We start from the raw sequence: 21,702 nt of genomic DNA, 5'->3' as shown, positions 1-21,702 counted from the left end.
GCCAAAAAAAAAAGAAGTTCAGTTCCTGAAGAAAGTTACTGCGCATTTTGGGTGGTAGAGTGGTACAATAATGTAGCTCAAAGACTTTTTGGGTGGGGATAACAAATTATGGTATAGTAAAAATGATGAATTTATTTAGAGCGTGTTTTGCGTGTAATATGTTACTTCCTCCGTTTCTTTTTACTTGTAATAGTTTGACTTTTACACTATTTATTAACTCTACTTAGTTTATATTTGGTGATTTATAGTTAAGGAAAAACATATTCATGTGGGATCTTGTTACATTCGTCTGAATGTATATTTTCCGAATATATACTTTTTATAATTTTTATTTATCAGTAACTAAACTTATTGATGGTTGAAATTATGCATTGGCAAGTGTGAAAGTCAAAATTTGATATTATGAAAGCTTATATCGAAACGAATCAAACAAGACCCCACATGACTATATTTTGTTTAACATATAAATCAATAAATATGGTCAAATAAGATAACATGAATAGTGCAATTTGTCAAACGTTGCAACTAAAAAAAACGGAGGTAGTATATTAAAAAGCGTTCTTTTTTCTAGCATTATGTTATTATCCATTCAACTAACAATCAAAATGCATGGAGGAGGATTCGAACACTAGACCTCCTAAGTTGAAAATCTCACTCATTACCATCTTAACTAGCAATGAGTTGTGAGATACCTCTCCATATTAATATGTAAATCCCTCATTTAAATATGAAATATTAATGAAAAAAGACAGGAAAAAAGAGTTTGAAACTTTCTCAAATGCAAATAAAAAAGAAAGTACTCAATGTATGGAACCGGGGCATCGTCCGGGTAACACACTAGTTGAGACACATAATTGGAGTATTATTGAACAAGTTTGAACATTAGGATAGCTTGGAAGGAAGTCACATTGCATAAGGATCATTATGTAATATGACTATCTTTGAGTGTAAATTAAAACTGAAACAGAGTTCGAATTTAGTTTAAAAAATGTAAAAATTGAGCTGTGTCTATTCTTTTGTCCACCGGATTTCCAAATTATTGTCATTGCTTATCACCATATTTCCGATGACATTTTAAGATCGATGTGGAATGGAGGGAGTACTCCACCTGTAAAATAGTCAAATATGTAAAGTGGGCCGAACATAGCCTTATAATACACCATATACAATTTACAAACAGACTAGTTATGCAAACAAGCACTATACAAATTAATGGTGGGCTGAGTTTTATTAAGAGCATCATTTTTCTATGGGCCACTTCTTCAAAATTCCCCAATTGAAAAACAAACACAATTCTTTTTTCTCCTTCTTCAACCTTTCTCCAACTCAGAAAATCAAGGGTTTTTCCAACATTTTCCGCCATTAACAAACCTTCAAATTCACTTCACTACACTCAAAAAAACCTCCAAAAATGGGGATATTAAAAAAGAAATTAGGAGAAATGAGTTTCAATATGGGTGGAGGTCCCGTAAACTGGTTCCCAGGTCACATGGCGGCTGCTTCTCGCGCCATTCAAGGCCGTTTAAAGCTCGCTGATTTCGTTATCGAAGTTCGCGATTCTCGCGTAAATTTCTTCTTTTTTTTTTCTCTCCTCTGACTTTTACTGTTTTTTCTTGTTGACATTTGAATTTGATAATAATAGTAATTAATATGATTAACAGATACCATTATCGTCCACAAATGAAGAACTTCAGCCTCTTCTCTCTGGTAAAAGACGTCTTATTGCTCTCAACAAGAAGGATTTGGCTAATCCTAACATTTTACCTGTATGTTAATTCTTTTTTTGGTATAATAGTTGTATAATTATGCTTATCAATGTAATCTCAGTTTTTAATTACTCAATTTTTTTTTTGTTTATTTAGAGGATTAATTTTAGCTGAATTTGGTGTTTATTTAGTTGATTTGGTTTTTTCTGTATTTTTTTTTGTTGCAGAAATGGATACGATATTTTGAGTCCACTAAACAAGATTGCCTTTCGATTAATGCACATAGCAAGAGTTCTGTTAGAAAGGTTAGTTAATGATGAAGTATATGTTTGTTATTGGTTACTTTTGCATTAACTACATCATTATTTCATTTACTATGGATATATCATTATTTCATTTACTATGGATTTATCCTAATCTTCATTTACCTTTATCTTTGTAATGAACTCATCTTAGCAGTGGAGTACATTGTCGAAAATAAGTTGAAACTACATGCCAGTGAAACTTATGTAGTTTCTTCTTTTATCGAATTGTACTTGGAGATGTTTGAATACCTAGTGGGGATGATTGTATTTATGCAATTTTATTCACAGTGGAATGATAGCAGGAATGTGATTTCAATGTCATCTAGTACAAGTGAATAATATGATAAATTAAATAAATCAAACGAATACGGCGCTGTGCATTTGTTACGATGGTTCTGTCTTTCATGCCTTAACAAAGGTCTTTGTACCCTAAGGCTTTGTTCTCTTCCCTTGAGAAAAGGTAATCTGGTCTGAATTATTCTGGTATGGTCTAATCTCCTAGTCCAACTAAACCTTGACTATATTTACCACTAATTTTATATTAAATAAAACATATCATCTGAAATCTTGTTTAATTCGTCTCATCGGGTATTTTTCAAACAATTTTTTTACTATTGCAAAATCAAAGCATATGTGGTATTGAGTAGATGGAAATAAGAAGGCATGGTGTGGTGTGGTATGGTATATGGTATGGTCAATGGTGTGGTTTTAATGCCTATGGTCTGATCGGGTGTGATTCGAACATGAATAAGTAATGAGTTTCTAAAATAAGGTGAATAGAACAGACTCTAAGTAAGTGAGAGCTGATCTTAAAATTAATTACCTATTCTATCTTCTCTCTTTCTCCCTCACTATCCAAAGTAAGAGATCAATTAGAAATGACAGCACCAGAAGAAGTCTTTTAGAGCATAATTTCAACCTTAGAAGCACCAGACTTTTAATATTTAAGAAATCTTTTTTGTGAGTGTGTGGTCTCTGTGGATATTCTAAATTCTTATTCCAGTTCTTTTTAGCAGACTAACTTTGATAAGTTGTTGGTGTAGTTCTTTTTCTCTCTTTGGCCTCAGGTTTGATTATTTTGTTATGCTTTTTTGAACATCTACAATTTCTATGCTCGCTGCAGCTGGTTACCTACCCATTTGAAATTGTCCTGTGATTAATTGATAATTGCATTTATATTGGTTGTCTGATTTCCTTTTTATGTCTCAGCTGTTGGAACTTGTGGAGCTGAAGCTTAAGGAGGCCATTTCAAGGGAACCTACACTACTTGTTATGGTAGTTGGTGTCCCCAACGTTGGCAAGTCAGCTTTAATTAATTCCATCCATCGTATTTCAGCTGAACACTTCCCTGGTAATTTTAAATGAATCCATGTTTTGTTCTGACATTTGCAAAATTTTGAGAGATTATCAAGTGGGATTTTGGTCTAAATTTAATTACATTTCACCTAATTGAACAATCACCCAAATATTTCTCATAGCGCAGGAGAGGATGAAAAGAGCTATAGTGGGACCATTGCCTGGAGTTACTCAGGATATTGCAGGATACAAGGTCAAGTGTGCTTTATTTTCTATTACCTATTGTAGTAATTGTCTAGAGAACTACTTTACCAGTAAAAACATGTAGAACACTACAGCTGAACTGAATGCTCTGAGATCTAACTTGTTCTATACATCAGATTTCACTTTTGAGCGTCATGTCAGCTCCAGATGCTCCTCATCCACCACCCTTAATGCAACTTGAAATTTAAGGCTCCGAGTATGTTCGGAAGTGGGTAACACTCTAAAATTGTTTACATTTTGCACAGATTGCACATCAGCCTAGCATTTATGTTCTGGATACACCAGGAGTGTTGGTTCCGAGTATTCCAGATATAGAGACAGGCCTGAAGTTAGCTGCAACAGGTTTGTTTCTGCCTTAGATTTTACTATTGCTTGTGGTAGATTGTGAATCTCTCTTCATCCATGCTTTTTGTCTCAGCTAAAAGTTGTAAGCTATGTGACAGATTGGGGTTAATGAGTAGTTTGTGCTTTTGATGCAATATAATGTGTATAACCAGCTCTGTGTAGTTGTTTAACTTGGAACTTATACTTTTGTGTTGCTATGCATTTAATGTGCATCATTTGCTCCCTCCAGTACTAGAAATATTACCACCTGCACGTTATATGCCATGCTACTGCAAGAAATGGGAAACGACCACTCTCCTAAAGTGGTAATATTATATTCATGGCTTTCTCTTGTTATCCTTACCTGTCCAAGAGATCTGTATTTCCAGTTAGTGAACCTCAAGTCAAGGGTTTTTTATGTTCTAGAATTCATTGCTTCTAATTTCTCCAAGAATCTAGAGTAACTACAGATTATGTCACCAAACATGGGGTTAGCACAGGACTTGGCAGGAGGGGGTTTCTGGACTACAGAACCCTAGCTTCAACCAGTAAAATATACTCCCTCTGCTCCCAAAGGGCTTCCCATCTCTTTTGGGTACATAGTTTTAGGAAAAAGGTATAGGTGGGCCTTAGTTGCATAATAATTGATTAAAGAATTGGAGTAATCGTTTATTTTTGATTTGTTTAATGATGAGATAAGTTGTGAGAGAGAGAATTAGTAACAAAGCCATAAAGGATGGAAGGGAAATATGAGTTCATCTGAGTGGACCTATTCTAGATGAGAAAATAGGGAAATATATTTGGGACAAACATAAAAGGAAAAATAAGGATGTTATTTAGGGGATGTGGAAGTAGTTAGCGGCTGTTTATTCCTGCTCTTTTGTGATGCTGTTGACTTGAAGGGATGCAAAGAAGTGCTTGTAGATTTAGGCTCAAAGACACCTAGCACTCTTACATTGTGGAATTGGGGCGTACTTGCTACTCTTTCAATATTGTGACTAATGGTAAAATGTGGTTTTCGTTAGAACATCGAGTTATCTACTTTTTGGCAAAATTTACTTGAATTGCCTTAGAGTGAGAGTTCATGATTGTGAATAAATCAGGCTATATAGGCCATAAAATGGTGGGAATTGGGTGTATCATGAAATGCCCATCCCCAGGACATAAAGTATATCTCAACTAATAGTTTTTGTTAATACTAAAAAAATATCAAAGCCTAGCTGTAATAGGAAAAGCATCCATAGATGTGTATACCCCCGCAAACTAGCTACAGCAACAGTGCAGACTGTGCAGTGGTGCTTTTAGGCATGGGCCAATCGTGTATTCACGTGGCCTTGCTCTAAGCAATTCGCTGCGAGCCTGCAATGCTCTCCCTCTTTGTTCCTGTCATCGATCTATCCTTGCTCCAACCATAGTTTAGATAGGTGTTGAAGGAATTCTTGGAACACTGCATTAATTATGTTTCAATTGACCTCATGATAGGGTTATTTCCTTTGATCTTTATTGATGTAACATCAAGTTAGGTTACTAAAATTGTTTGTTTTGGAATTGTAATGTAGTGATCATTTTCTTCTCATCTTACTGAACTCATTGGCATGCTTGCAGGATCTGTTAAGGATTCAGTTGTGGGTGAAGAGCGTATTGCTCAATATCTCCTTGCTGTCTTGAACAGCAGGGGAACTCCACTTCATTGGAAATATTGGAAAGATAAGAAGGAAAAACTTCAGAATGGAGCTGATGGAAAACATGAGTACAATATAAAAGATCTTTTGCCAAATAGAAGGAAGCCACTAGATGATTCTGCTGTTTATTATATTGAGGTATAAGTTGCTAATTCTGTCAAATCTTAGTTCTCAGGTTACTTACTGTGATGAGTGGCAGGGCTTCAATTTCACTGCCTTTATACCAAACCAGTTAATTTTTATTTTACTTTGAGTAACATTTATGCTATCACTTGCTTTATAAACTTATCTAAAATGCATAGCTAACTTTATGGTGTAGTTACCTTGCAGTTGTCGAGCTCATATTTCTAGTTTCTTCTTTTTTATATTACGCATCTATCTAATTACAGACACCATGACATTTTGGCAGTGGAATATTGAAACAGGTCTTCAATGAGTTGGCATAAATCTTTTTTTTGGGGGGGGGGGGGGGGGGTGGTTGATTTCCAAGGATTGTTTTGATACACTACGAATTTGAATTGATTGTAGGAATGGATGTTAAATTAAGGCTAGAAATTGAGTTTGCTAGAAAAATCAGGGTCATGAAGGGGGATATAATGTATGATGTATCCCACATTCCCACTATTTTTATGTGGTCTTTTGGATATGTCATGGTAAAAAATGCAAACACAGTTCCTGTTGTCTTGCTGTTTTCCAAATTCATCCTTGTATATGATGCATTGGTTTTATTGGCTCAAGTTTTCAATATATGTCTGAGACAATTGGTGGAATTTTGGGCATCTTAGAATGGTAAGGGGATAGGAAAATGATATGGATGGATACTTTGCTTCGAGATCATAGATTTATCTTCAACGGGGACAAGGTTTCCAATTTGTCTTCAAGGTTTTCAAGTTGGCTGTTATGCTTCGTACTTTTTTGTGTTTGCAAGTGAGAAGGTTGGAGGTGATGAGGGATTGGTTGGTGGCATACTTGAGGTCTTGCTCTTGGTATGGAAACAACACTGTAGTTTGTAGATCCAAGAGAATGCCATTATAGCATAGGGTGATAGGGTTCTATTTTGAGTCTAAATGCTTTTAGGGCCTTGTATAAAAACCATACTCAGTTTTTTCCCCTTGAAAGTTTAAACTCTTACAACAAAGTGGTGAAAATTGAACTTTTCTTCAAAAGAACAAAAATGGCCTCGGATCTACAGAGTATAAAGGATATCCAGTAAAGGTTGATTATTGTGAAAGAAGAGAGCTAATCCTTAAACGTTTGGAGCCACTGATACGTAGACAAAGCACATAAGAGTTGGGGGTGGGAGTCTGAGAAAAGGCAGTAAATGTGGAACATTTGCCTGCAGTGATCTCTTTTGGTCTGTGTTTGTGGTATAATTGTGGTTCACATGATGAAATATTGACATCCTCAGTGCAGTTGCTGTCTTTCTGAAGAAAACTACTTGAATCCTGCTTCATGCATTATATGTAGTTATTGTGGGCTTACAATCTACATTTTTCTTGTTTCCCTTTCTGAAAAAGTACTATTTATACATTATATTCGTGCTCGTAGTCTAGTGAAAGGTTGTTGCTCATATGCTTTAAATGCTCTGTCAAAAGTATCTATGTTACGTTGCAACGTTAAGCCCCTAATCTGCATTATGTTCGCAGGATATTGTTACAGAAGTGCAACATGGACTTAGTGATTCATTCTCAAAGTTTGATGGCAATGTTGAAGATGAGAATGACATGGAGAGCCTAATAGAATTGCAGTTTGAAGCATTGCAGAAGGCATTTAAAATACCACCCTCTGCTTCAGAATGTCGTACAAAAGCTTCAAAAAGATTTCTGACTTTGTTTAGAACGGGTAAACTTGGTCCGTTTATTCTTGATGAAGTTCCTGATATATGCCATCCTGTATCTTGAACAATATGTAAGATGCAGTTTAATCAGAAGGGATGATTGAATATGTTGTTGCAAATGACGAATGCAACATTTGCATTTCCCTCATAATCATAGAGGCTCATTGGGCATGTGGTTGTAAACGATGATCATGGCAAGGAATTTGTACGTATATTTTCGTCACGACTTGGTAAGTTTTAGAGTGGCATCAGAAATCTATGAAGCGAAACGTGTGTTTGGGCATTACTACTTTCACATTAACACAAGACTTCCCTTAAAAGTTGGATACTTTCTCTATAACAAAATAGATGTTACACTTTTTTAATATGACTAACAAAATAGTTACATTTCTTTTTTAGGCAACAATCTCTTTCTATCTATCTCTTTCCTATCACATGTGTCTCCTTTTTCCTTTCTCTCTCTCCTCTTCAAAAAAATTGACTAAAAAAATGTGTTCTTAAAAGTGTAACATTACTTTCGTTGTCGAGGAAGTATATAATTTACTATTACTATCAAAACTCATGAAGGGAACCAAAATCGGGTTGTCGAGGAAGTATATAATTTACTATTACTATCAAAACTCATGAAGGGAACCAAAATCGGATATTCGGCCGTGAGATTTCGTCCAAGATTAAATTCAGAAAGTTTCTTCTCCTATTTGAAAATCAGTGATTGAATTAGTGGTGAAAACACTGGAAGTCTGAGTAATAAAATTCCTTCTACCCTTTATCTCTATGCATATCGTTACTAGTTTACAACGTTAGTAGAAGATCCTTGATGAAGACGCTCTGGTCGATTACCTTTCTGATAGTAGAAAATGTTGACAGCTTGACGAGCATGTTTTTACATGAAAAAGGTCATGTAATTGTTCAGAGTTATACATCTCCAGTACTGGACATGCATGAACTCCAATTTTTTTCTTCAAAATCACTCGGACACATATCTAAGTGGTAACGGATGATCAAATTCTGTAATAAAAACACATATATGGCCTTGAACATGCATAACAAGTGATAGTAGAGAAGTATCACCACCCTAAAACCATTTATCTGTTTTAAGTCTGTACCATCAGCTATAACCATTATGGCTTCGAACAATCTCTTTTTAGCAGACATCAGAAAATAAAATATAAGTTTAAGTGTGTATCATCAGTATATCACTCATAGCCCAAAGGATATGCTGCTAACGAACAGCATCCTACAGGTGAAACTCATGAAAGGCAAAAATCATACAATTACCATTACAGAAGTCAAATAAGACTTGACATATTTGCTCCAGAGCAATTACTAGCTGTGACAATTCCACAAAGTTGATTTGTCAAAAAAATGAGGTCGAGAAATGGCTAATATATAAATATGGTGTATAAAAATTCTCCTTAATGTACAAATTCAACACCATCTTAGTCAAGAATATGGTTGGCGAGGTACAAAATTGAACTGCAAAGCAATGGTATGTGCCAAGATGCAGAGACATTACTTATTTGCCTCTATAAATTCTCTGTACTCTTTCTTCATTTTGACTCCTGGAATGGACCTGGATATGCAAAACAAAGTAATTAAGGCAACCCCCTATTTGTCTTGTAAATGACCGTCTACTTTTAAATTAAAATCAGGTAATGATAAACCTAATATTAAGAAGAGAATTAGCCCAATAGTGACTAGGTTAATTTCTTTCAGTGACTAGTTTAATCCATTTAGTGACTAGGTCTACTTTCATATTAAAATTAGACTGTCTCTTTTAATAATTTTTGATATATCAAAATAAAAAAATAGTTAAGCACCCGTGTTTTTTAAGGTCAAACATTGACCAATAACTTCTCTCGAGTTTATTAATAAAATTATCACTAAGACGCCAACATACTACAAGTATTCTGCAATATATATATAGCAATTTCATTTTGAAGACATTAATAATCAAAGCTAATTAATTAGCGGAAAATCTAAGCATCATATAGTATGCAATGAAATGGATACAAGTAGAGCGCATTCTCAGAAGAGTAGTGAGAATAGGACAGGGTAAAAGAAATTAGAATTTTGAAATACGAACCAAGATTGTGATTGCAAAGTGATGTTGCATATGCATAATAGTGAAGGAAGCAACTCTACAGGTTAGATGACCAACCTTATCATTTCCTTATTCTTGAAGAATTGTACACACGGGGTACCCATAATTCCAGCAGCCTCTGCTATCTCAGGGTCTTCCTCAATGTCTATTTCAACTAAATGAACGCTCTGGTCATATTCATCAATTACCTGCCATTCCAAGAGAAATTCTTCATTATTAGACGTAAGGGAAACTGGAATGGAAAGTCGCAGAAAAGTATAAACAGATAATACAATTAATGTAACAAGGCTTTACAATCCCTTCACCCTAAACACAATCTCTTTGACCAAAGCGTATATATAACTAGATGTGATCATGGTCATTCACAATATTTAACAGGGGAGAGCTTGTTCATGACCCACAACCACACAAGCATACAGCGAAGCGAAGACCAATATGAATTCCGGATGAAGGTGGGGTTTAGATAGGTCAAATTTATGAGGCCACCACTACCCTAACTAGTCAAAGCTAGTTGAGGGGAAATTTGGCGAAATCCAACAAAAGAAACAATTAAATAAGGAAAGGTTAATAGCAACCGAAATAGATCCAAGACGGCAACAGGAGTACAGGACAAATATTCACAGAAAGAGCTATTAAGGGTGAGGAAGTATCAACAATAATTTCTGAAGTGATGCGCCCACAGTTGCACAGGACCCTGGAACAATAGGGACCTCCTGATATCAATATGAGCACACTCATATAAGGGAGGATCTAGTGAATTCAACTCCCAGAACATGTAAAACTTTTAGATTGTGTGCAGTGGAACTTACAAATAAAAAAAGTTGATCTTGCAAATTCGAAAAACTGACCATGCAGTTCAGAAATTATGAACCTTGTACCCAAATAAGTACTAAAAGATGTGGTACTCATTATACTCCTCATGTGAATTTTAAAAAATCAAATACTAAAGTCACTCCCCTCATCTATACTATTGTGTTTTTTTATCTCAATTTTTCAGGGCCCAATAAATTTTGGTCCTCCAAATATAAGAGATAGCTTGGATAAAACTTAACAGAATTAGCATATAATAGATAGTAGTATAATATTATCAGAAAAAGAAACTGGCAAACATCTTTTCCGTTCATCCACCTCCCAAAAATATATGCCAAAATGATCAATTTCAATAGATGTGCATAGAAGAAACACAATTTTTACATGGCAATCCAACCACTTGTCTTGGCAATTCGAACTGTTTTTACAAATACATCCTAAAAAATCCAATTGATTTAGAGCAAGCTCACCTTGTTAAGTATTGGCTTCAAGGTCCTACATGGCCCACAAGTCGGTGAAGTATACAGAACGCACATAAGCCTAGGGCTTTCATGATATAACTTCCGTAGAGCATACTGGCAATGCACAAGACCGTAAGTAACTAACAGACTGAATCCAAGTAGCAGGGTTGAGATACGAACAGAAGATCATCACACGCAGTAACAAGGTTGTGAAAACACACCTGGCCTTTGTGCTTGGTAAGGGTAACATCAAAATGCTCTTGTACATCACGAGCAGTGAGTTCCTTCTTGACCTCTTCTTTTTGTGGCTGTAATAGTCATAATGATAGTAGCATGAGTGTTGACTAGTTCTCAAATTATAAATCCATAAAATCCCATGATTGTGACAAGGTTAACTTTTGGACATAGAACAATGCATTAATTAAAATACAGATAACACCCAAGAAAACATGCAGAAACAGTGCGACTAACATTTTGCCAAACATGCAACCTGACTTGGGCACATGGCACATCATCAAATTAAAAGCATTCCTATTTGGTTTCCTGTTTAGTAGCAGGAAAGGCTAACAAAGAGATTTCACAATTAATTAAATGGGATAGGTCAAACTTCAAAGAGATTGTTATAAATCAAGGCAAATCAAAGACATTAGCTTTGATACAGCCTATATTTCTATTATTGGGATCATTAATAGATTTTATCTCAAGAAAAGCAAACATTTCTAAGCAAAACAAAATCTTCCAAAGAAAATAAACAAATTGATAGAGCTATTACCTACTTTCTACTTATTTGGTATAATCTGCAGTTAAAGTACCATGGTATATGTAAGATGAGTGAATTGAGTACCTGATGAAACTCAATAAGAAGATTTTGGCTTGTGAGATATCTTTCTACTGACAAAGCGGCAACGCAGCCAGATCCAGCAGCAGTAACTGCTTGTCTCCACTCATGATCCTGATTGTCCAAATTGTCACATAAATGATCTTCAAACTAAGAAATCTTGAAGTATAACTTAAAAGAATTATGAAGTGACCACACGTTTCTTCTAAAAAAATTTACAAATAGGTAATGTTCGACATCAATTATTCAATCATATCATAGCAAACTTCTAAATCTGAATATTGAAAATAAAGACTATCAACTCTCTGCATTTCATATTCACACATAATTAGCTAAAAAGCTCAGAAGACCAGGGAAGATGAGTGAATTGGTTTGCTGAAACTTGGTAAGTTCAAAATGATACCCTGTGAAGACCAATCAGCTCTTGAATAGAATGGGATACCAAAAACCAGAAATCAGACCTAACGTGGCATCCAGCAGTAGTAGTTTCCATCAAAGATGGGAATGCCATAGTCTCATATAGATAAAAAAACAGCCATTTTAACAGTATAGAGAGAGTACAAGTGAGATGAGCTTGAGCAGTAAGCTTTTCAGATATCTTGATTCTTGAGCAACATTACAAACACCATCATCAAAACAAAAGGGCAAACATCTACCAAATACAGGAGTATTTTACATATCACCTACATACTGAAGTTTAAGGAAACAGTAGCTAATTATTTATTACTCCCTGGTTATTTTAGTTGCTCCACCTTCCATATTGGCATATTCTCAACCATGGATGAGAACCTTAATAATGGCAGCAGTTTCCGCACAAACAAAGCTCTTGTTTCTTTGAAACAACCTCAATATTTCCTTTCTTTTAAGAAAGATCAACAAGATTTCCCTAGGTCAAGGTTACTTTAGTAATTTCGGATAAACAAAGAAATAAAGAGCATTACCTGTACATCTCCAGCCGAATATACACCTTCTACTGATGTGCTTGCGGTGCCATCCACTAAAATATAGCCTGAACTATCAAGTTCAACTTGACCTTCCAGCAATTGGCTGTTTGGAGAATGACCAATACCATAGAATAGTCCTCTGGCCTCGATCACAGATTCCTCGCCGGTGTCAAGTCTTCGAGTCAAAACACCAGACATTTGACCTTTGGCATTGCCAACAACGTCCACAGTTTCTGTGTTGAAGTGCACAGTGATGTTTGGGTTGTTGAAAACTCTGAAACATTCGCCATAAACCTGTTAAACAAACATTCAGATAGTTGGAAACTCAATATATCAACTTTCTAGTAAACTAATCTAGACAAAAAGAACCAAGTCCAAGTACCACCATGAATAGTTTGAATAATTGTCATGAGATGCAACTTGTCCTTAATGAGGCACTTTCTTTTTCTATATCCTTTTGAAGACGAGCAAGTATAATATTAAACACAATATTATAGAGAAACTGCAAATAACAACAAAGAAGAAACCATCCTCTTCTGAAAATTGCAAACCCCCCCCCCCGATCTGTCCCCCATTTCCATTTTCGCTTCTGCTTTGAAGACAGCAAGACCAACTAGTTTAAGGTAGCTTCAGGCTAGAGAGAAAGAGGAGATCCATTGTGGGCCTCCATTGCCTTAGATTGGATTCAAAAGGATGGTGTGCGACGGCTGTGTACTTCTGCCAGACACTAACACCTCAACTAATCCTTCTTGTGTGCGAGGAGCGTGCACACATGTTATAGAAAGTTGAGAATGTCTTAAGTGACTTTCTCTTATGCATGGGCCATGAAGTATGGACAGGGGGTGGGTTGTCGATATTGTGTGTTATCATGATTAGGACTGAGGATCCCCCCCCCCCCACACACACACACATGACAAGGGCTCATGCAAAAAGCCTCGGGGAAATTAGGTGGATCTTACCAACACGCAATGTATGCCAATAAAACATAAGTCAAGAGAGTAGCCTATCATGCAATTTGCATGATAGAGGTTTCCATATGTAGATATAATAAATTGGCAATAAGAAGGGGGATAAAAAACAAGGCTGTCTTGAACTTTTAAGGGGCCTTAGGCCATTTATAACACCACACCCTAAATAAAGTTCATATATTTTAAGAAACAAAAGGTAATAATAAACGCTTTTGAGATGGATTTTATCTGGGCCCTCTGCTGTGGCCCAGTTTGCACAGGGGCTTAGCCAACATTGATAAAAACATGTTAAAAAAGGAAAGGATGAGGATTATGAAGGAGATACAAAAATATGGAGTGTAAACAAAAGATTGAAGTCTAGGAGTCAAGAGTTAAGAGAGAGAATAGTGAGAGAAGGAAACATGCCTCCCTTCCAATTAATTGCAACATATAACATGGGCAATTTTTTTTTGAAGAAGTCATGTGAAGAAGAAATAGATAGAGATACACAAAGAGAAAGAGACCCATGTGATAGGAGAAAGTTAGAGAGAACATATTACCACAGAGAAATTTTTGACATTTTGAAAATACAAACTGAGATGAATCTAACAAGACGCAATCAAACTTTAGTGAGACCAAGAGAATTTGATCATACCAGAAAGTTTCAAACCAACCACACCAGACCCTGGTAAAAGAAACAGAACCTCACATGAACTTTTCTGATTGAATAGCAAGAGGACCTCTTCTAAGAAATTCCAAGAACGAAACCACCATTACTTGCACGCAAGTGGAATGACAGCTTGATGAAGATACTAAAATGATAAGGGTGTCGATCGGAAACTCAAAATAAAGAATACCTCTTGTACTTGGCCAAAATTTGACACATATTGCTTCAAACAAATGATGGTGTTGAACACTCAAAAACATGGGGGGGGGGGGGGTAGGAAGACATGTTCTCTCATCATTACGCCCCAATGGATCTAATGTTGGAGCAAAGTACCCAACTCCTAATAATTATTAAGGGATGGTGACACATGTTGTTCATACACACATAATAATGTAGTAACGAGATGTGTGACAAATATGTGAAGGCATATATGAGTAAGGCAACACCAACCTGTCTTGCATAGCTTTAGATGCCCTCAATTCATTCCTGCGCACAAGTAAATGAACATGACAAGCATATTTTGTCAGATATACTGCTTCCTCAGTAGCTGTATCACCACCTCCAACCACAGCAAGAACTTGGCCCTTAAACAATGGTGATGCACCATCACATATGGCACAAGCACTTATCCCTCTACTCCAGAATTCATCTTCATGGGGTAGCCGAAGCCTCTTAGCAGCGGCACCCGTGGCAACAATCACAGCATGGCATTTTACCTGAGAATGAAGATGACTAAAATGCTTTTATCAAAGTCAATCATAGTCAATGCATCAAAAGAACCTGACGCCAGATAAGGTATCTAAAAGATCAAGTAAAAAATTAAGTATCTAATCACATAAGGCATAATAATAAATTACTCATCTATTGTTGAATTTTTTACCACCTTATTGAATCCAATTTTTCAAAATAACCACCTTATATGTTCATATTTCAAATAACCACCTTATATGGCCTATATCTTTTCAAATACATACCAATTGACAGCAACCATCAAGGATATCATCCTCAAGAAGGGTTTAAGAGCAATTCCATCACCTCCACTTTTATTTATTAGAATGTATATGAGGTTTAAACCCTTATTTAAGAACAATTTCTTGGACAAAATATATCAAGTGGTATGTATTTAAAGAGATTTAAGGCATATAAGGTGGTTATTGAAAAAAAATGAACCTATAAGGTGGTTATTTTGAAATTTGTGATTTTAAAGGTGGTAAAAAATAAAAAATAAAATCCTTTATTGTTTACAGAGTTACGTTGACTTTAGGTTATGGAGAACAGAACTTAAGCCCTTCTACAACAAGAGTACATATACCAATTAAATTGTTCATTTAAAAAGAAATAAATTAGAAGTTACTAAAATCATAGTGCTGTGAAACCAAATCAATATCAAAAGTTCATCTAGCACATGAAGAAACGATCAAAACAAGTCACAAGATTCCATATGGTACAAACTGAGTACGAAAAGAAATTATACATTGACCTACAAAATAAAATTTCACTCCATTGTTCCAAAACCTAGTGATCCTGAGATTAAGTCAACCACGTGTCATTTTCATGGTTTGCTACTTGAAGCACATTCTTCAGCAACTATTGATTCACCAAACTCTCTTGCCATATTATACACTAATGATCAATCACTACCTAATTCATCTCCAAGTAATTCTAAATGCCTACTATGTTCATGAGACCAGACCAATATTTCATTGGTGCCCAGGTGGTCTATGTCTTATATTTTGTAGGTCATACTACCAGATCATCACAAGCATATGAACATTTTTATTCCTATCCACATAATCGGTAACTACTAATACATCAAAGTGAGAAAGCCGCAGTATCTGCTCCATTGTACAAAATGGTCAGGCTACAACATCATGTGAAGAATGATTGTAAGTACTAACTTAAGAAGAGTTACAGCCAAGAGGGAGAGAGACATATAAATGTAATCTACATACATGTGCACTAATTGCCTTCATGGTAATGCATTCAAAAAGGGACAAAAAATGCCTCCTTAATCAGACTGGTCATTTGACAAAACTATACACATTTCTGATTATTCTACCCCTATAGCACTTAGGATCAACTTTCTCAACTTTCCATGCCCAATAGATACTTTCCCAAAACAGCCAGGAACGTGCTTGAGTTCCATAAAAGCCACAACACCTCAAGTATTGCAAAAGATGCACACACCACAAGATTTTGATGGCAAAGAAACATATTAGCAACTTGGAGTTGCAACATAGCGGGACGCAGTCTGAAGCAATGCATGTAAAGAGGGGAGACAGAGAGAATTAGAACAGAAGTGTTGCGACTAATTTGGAATGGAGAAAGTAGTAGTAATGACAGTTTCTTTAGACATTTATAACGTATAAGAATAATCACTAATCTATTATTTACCAAAAATAATATGTAACATAATGATGATGACGATGATGATGATGATAATAATAATTGATATAAATATTTAGAATGTTATCACTATTCATATGCTAAATTTGACCAAACTATTTAATAATGTAAAAAAGATGATTATGCAAATTGTTGTTGGATTAATCTCAGTAAATAATTTTTCAATACCAACTTTCATAATTTTTTTAGTAGTAGATAAATAAATATGTTAATGGTCAAAGTTTTGCTTTGGCAAGAATGAAAGGCAAAATGTTGCAAATATTTTTGAAAATAGAGGAAGTACTATTACTGGTACAATCATATCTGCAAGACTCATATATGATCATTAAGAGCCAGTTTAGTTTAAAAAAAAAAAAGGTAGTTCTAATCAAATTACTTCCCATCAGTAAAATGAGTTTCAATCAGTATAAATCAATTTAATCAATTAAAATAAATTCACTTGAACAAAAAAGGGCCTAACAGTCTTCCACCCAAATTCTCTAATTAGTAGTCCTAGAATAGAGCCGGTCAATCATCTCCAATAACTACTCCCTCCGTCCCAAAATATAGTGCTCACATTCCTTTTTGGGTGTCCCAAAATGTTGTGCTTATTTCTTTTTAATCAATTTATTTGGACTAAAACATCCTTAATTTCTCTAGACAAACTTTCCAAATACCCCTACATTTCTTTCAAAATACGTGCCTCTATTTATTGTTTACACCATTCCACGGAACATTTATTGTTTTTTGATATTGTTTTAAAGGAAAAAGACAATAAAGAACTAGTTCCAAGATAAAAACACTAAAAGAGCACTTCATTTTTCCTTTTTTTTTTGATAAAAGCACTAAAAAAACTCTTGATTAATTTTTTTTTTGGAAAATCCTACTACTCTTTCCATTTACTTGAATTCCCGTGAAAAATGAGAAGTAAGCACTATATTATGGGACGGAGGGAGTATTAGATCCCTAACTCCCATCAAATGGATCTAAAGAGTCAGAATATCCCCATCTCTAATCAAGACATCTGAGATAGTTTGTTTGGCTTAGTCTCACTACAAAAAAACTGGGAAAGCCAAAGAGGAAAGAAAGAAGTTGTTATCCTGCCCAAGAATCCTCCAGAAAACTTATTTCTATAGCAAACAAAAGCAGAGCTAAAATTTCCGAGATTTTGTAAGGGAAGTTGACCGCTATAGTTTGTTTGTCCAAGCATCACAAGTAGGAAATGATCCCCCCGAGGGGTTAGGGGGTAACGTTCCGCTGATTGCACAAATTCTAAAAAGGAGATGTTAGTGTCTCACAGGCACTCAAAATGACATAGTACGATAGTAGGCATGTTGGAGACATGAAGTGTAAGTTTCAGCAACAAGTTCAATCTGTTATAGCAAAAGGTGAATTAGAGAGATTTTTGACATGAGAGGAGAAAATTAATTGCCACAATGGATCTGGAGACTACAAGAGCATATTCTCATGTCATTTTGTCACTGAGGTTCAATTTAGAACTTCAGAAAACACCCTATATGTGGGTCACAGCGGCAAATCTATGTCAAGGTCCAAGTTTCTAGAAGTTGGAAGTTTGTAACACTTGCTCATGGAAGTTCTTGTCACAAAAGATTCGATTCTCTTAGAATGCAATTGAGTTGTTGCAGATGTACCTAAGCACACCATTAAAACAAACCAACACCCCCCCCCCAAAAAAAAACAAAAATATTGCACAAGGAGAAAAACAGTAATATTCACATAAACAGTATATGAAAAAATATTATACACCCTCCAATCTGACGGTTTGACCAAAAGTGCAAGTGAGAAAATTTTACCTCGCGCTCACTGCTTCGAACAGTAAAAGGACGATTCTTTACATCAAGCCATTCAACATCTTCTTGGTGTAACTCTGCTCCCCATCTTTCAGCTTGCCGCCGCATTCTACACCCAAAAAAATAATTCAAGTTTGGAACTTCAACAAGAAGATATTCTCCTCCTTATATCACACAGAAATAGATAATAGTAATAAAATAGCCCATTCAATCTATTATATCTTGACCTGTCCATTAAATCAGGGCCAGTAATTCCATCAGGAAACCCCGGAAAGTTCTCCACTTCCGTCGTAGTCATCAACTGTCCACCAGGTACACCACCTTTTTGGAACCCCTCAAAGACCACTGGTTTCAAGTTAGCGCGGGCTGCATATATTGCTGCTGTATATCCAGCAGGACCTGATCCAATTATCACCAAATTCTCAACACCTGTGCCTGCAAGTGGAAAAGCAGCTTGCAGATCAGTTCCAACCAGCTTTTCAAACTAGTACTTTGTTGATTGATTATCAAGCATATCTTTCCCACTCCCCTCAAAAAAAAATAAAAAAGCATATCTTTCCAAAAAAAAAAGCAGGTCAAACAATCACAAACAAGCCAAGGCCTAACAAACTTGAACGCACAACAAAGCATCTACGAGTACGAAAATGAGTACTTCCAGTTTCTTCATTAATCCAAAAACAAGTAAGCAGTAGCTCAGAAGTCTAAGTTCTCTAGCCAACTCCATTTATCCAATTCAGAATCTTACAAAATTAATCATAACGTCAAGACATACAGTGAGGAACTCAAATAAACATGTACTCTAGAGTCCTTTCTAACAGACTCAAACTATGTACAAGCTTTTACAAACCAACATCCCAATATGGGGATGAGACATATGCTAGGATTGGAGTTGTTATTTCTTCGTCCTAATTTGGTCATACATCTTAGTGTACTGGATCCCTGTCAGCAAATAATGTAAAAGACGGGAAAGACTCTAGGATCTACCAAAAGTTTCACCTCCAATATATAGAAATTTATGAAATACAACATGACCAACCCACAGCCCACGGTTTCCTTGACTGTGAATCGCATGTACTAATCACATGTGCCACAGTTACACAGGTAATGCCACTTGACCAAAAGCTAATCAGTTTTCCTCCCTGTCGACTTTGTAAGTATCCAAGTCAAACAATTAATGACCATAACTTGATGCATCATATTGTTTTCCAGCAAAATCAAGGGGAACAAAAACACATGCTTGATGCATGATACATTCATTTTGGATAACACTAGAGAAAGCACCTAGCCTTCATGTGAGAGTGCCACTCCACTGCAAAAATTAACACATACTCCCTCCATTTCTTTCTAGTTGCAACGTTTTGACTTTTGGCACTACTCATACACAAACTTTGACTTGAATATTTTGACTAATACATAAAAACAAAATTATAAGTTTGCAATACATTGTTGGATTATCTCTGTATAATTTCAATAAATCAACTCATTACAGTTTTTACTAACGCATAATTTAAGGCAAAACGTCCTAGGTGGACTGGGTTCACAATAATTTATTGTGCATTGTGACGACTCTATCACACAAAAACTGACTATTAGAAAATTAAAACCGACTATATCATACGAAAACTGACTATATCACAAAATTGACTATATCATACCAAAACTGACTATATAACAGTTGATTATATCACACAAAAACTGATTATATCATATGAGAACGGACTGTATCATATGTTTTCTGCCGGTCCATTCAAGTTTTTTTGTAATTAAGGATATTAATGATTAAAGTTACGTGTTGGCAAAGCATCGCAACTAAAAAAACAACGAGGTAGTACATTACTCCGATTCGCATTACTTCATACCTTAAAATAAACCATCAATCTCAATACCATACCTTAATATACAACAAAACGACGCAAACTTAATCCAATTCAGAACAATTCCTAGTAAAACCGCCATTATTTCAATCTAATTTTCCACAATCTACTTCTCAGCATCGCAATTACGCAAAAATCGCTCCAAAAAAAATCCTACAAAACATTCAAATTGCAAAAAAAAATCAGCAAACCTTGAGAAGATTGGAGGTCATCGGAAGAAGTAGCAGCGGCTCGAATCGAAAACGATTTATTGAAACTCAGCGAAGGAAATGAAGGTCGAACCGAGTTGACTCGGAAAGAAAATGGACGATTGAACGATGAATTTACAAAGAAAAAACTGCTACTAGTAGTATAACTGGTGCTACTGCAGCGAAGAGAAGAGGTTGGAGGAGACTGAGTTGCGGTACCGAGTCCAACACCGAGTCCGATTATCCGAGTCGCCATTTTTATCCAACCATACAAAGTTTGAAGCTCAGCCTCTGAGAGTGAGAGCACACTGTTGTAGAGTTTAACCAATGTTTATGAGGAGAGAGAAAATGTAAAATGTGGAGTGTAGAGAAGATTTGGGAAGTGTGTTTTTAGAGTTTTTAAAAGATAACGCTTGTGTGTTGTGTGAGTGAGCTCTCAGCCACAACGATTTTTTTTTTTTTTTTTTTTTTTTTGGGTTTACATGGTTGCGTAACTCGATCTTCAAGTTCTTGGCTGTTCTTGGCTGTTCTTGGCTCTTTGCCAATCTAACTACTAAAAACAACTTAGCTTAGCTTTGATTCCAGTCATCCCGCTAAGTGAAGGACATCGGAAGAAGAATTTCCCTTATAATTCCCTTCTCATTTAATCTGTCGATCGTGTTCTCGTGAGCACCATCAGCTTTGTGCTCCTAACACAAAACGCAACTTTTTTTTGGAGGGGAAAAAGATGTGCATTAATCAAGGGATAAAACGTCCATCAGTACATAAGGAGCACCTTTCCTTGGACAATGGTTCTCCCAGCTCAACATCTAAAGGCACAACTCTAGCAAGGTTATGGACAACATCATTCTCATCCTTCTTGACATGACTGAAACTAATAGAATTGAAATTGTTGCTCAAATAAATGACATCCCCTAAAATAGAATCTAAATCCGAAAAAATAAAGGAACCTTTTGAATGTCTAGAAATAACAACAAGAGCATCTGACTCAACTATAACATCAGATAGATCATGAGACTTAGCAAGACGAACTGCAAACAATATAGCCTTGCACTTTGCAACATCTGGAGGCCACCATGCCCGTTGTCTCTGAACACCCGCAAAGAGGACCTTGCCTAGCGAATCCCGTGCAACAGCCGCAATACTCACCCAACCATCCATACCAAGATAGGCATCAGTATTGATTTTGACGGAGCCTAAAGGTGGGGTGCTCCATCAACAGGAACTAACATGCTTTACTCGACAAGGTTGGCCATAAA

The 21,702-nt window shown here is 35.8% G+C and overlaps 2 protein-coding genes across 2 annotated transcripts; one reads left to right on the top strand and one right to left on the bottom strand.

The window, feature by feature from the left end:
• Window positions 1-1,211: 1,211 nt before the first annotated feature.
• On the top strand, window positions 1,212-7,637 carry LOC104889368 (short integuments 2, mitochondrial). The gene is made up of 8 exons (XM_010674566.4): window positions 1,212-1,564; window positions 1,662-1,766; window positions 1,934-2,011; window positions 3,221-3,362; window positions 3,490-3,560; window positions 3,817-3,913; window positions 5,501-5,715; window positions 7,224-7,637. The coding sequence occupies exons 1-8, from the start codon at window positions 1,412-1,414 to the stop codon at window positions 7,476-7,478; spliced, it is 1,116 nt and encodes a 371-aa protein (XP_010672868.1). The 5' UTR covers window positions 1,212-1,411; the 3' UTR covers window positions 7,479-7,637.
• Window positions 7,638-8,669: 1,032 nt separating this feature from the next.
• LOC104889367 (thioredoxin reductase NTRC) lies at window positions 8,670-20,844 on the bottom strand. Its single transcript, XM_010674565.4, has 10 exons — window positions 20,447-20,844; window positions 18,609-18,816; window positions 18,385-18,490; window positions 14,636-14,901; window positions 12,569-12,845; window positions 11,634-11,741; window positions 11,011-11,097; window positions 10,799-10,903; window positions 9,576-9,706; window positions 8,670-8,987 (listed from the first exon to the last, which is right to left on the bottom strand). Exons 1-10 carry the CDS (start codon window positions 20,697-20,699, stop codon window positions 8,927-8,929), a joined length of 1,602 nt encoding a protein of 533 aa, XP_010672867.1. The 5' UTR covers window positions 20,700-20,844; the 3' UTR covers window positions 8,670-8,926.
• Between the last annotated feature and the right edge of the window lie 858 nt (window positions 20,845-21,702).

This window comes from Beta vulgaris, chromosome 3 (genome assembly GCF_026745355.1).
Source record: "Beta vulgaris subsp. vulgaris cultivar EL10 chromosome 3, EL10.2, whole genome shotgun sequence".
NCBI lineage: Eukaryota > Viridiplantae > Streptophyta > Magnoliopsida > Caryophyllales > Amaranthaceae > Beta > Beta vulgaris.
The sequence above is the reverse complement of the archived record's forward strand: the minus strand, read 5'-3'. Positions and strand labels throughout refer to the sequence as shown.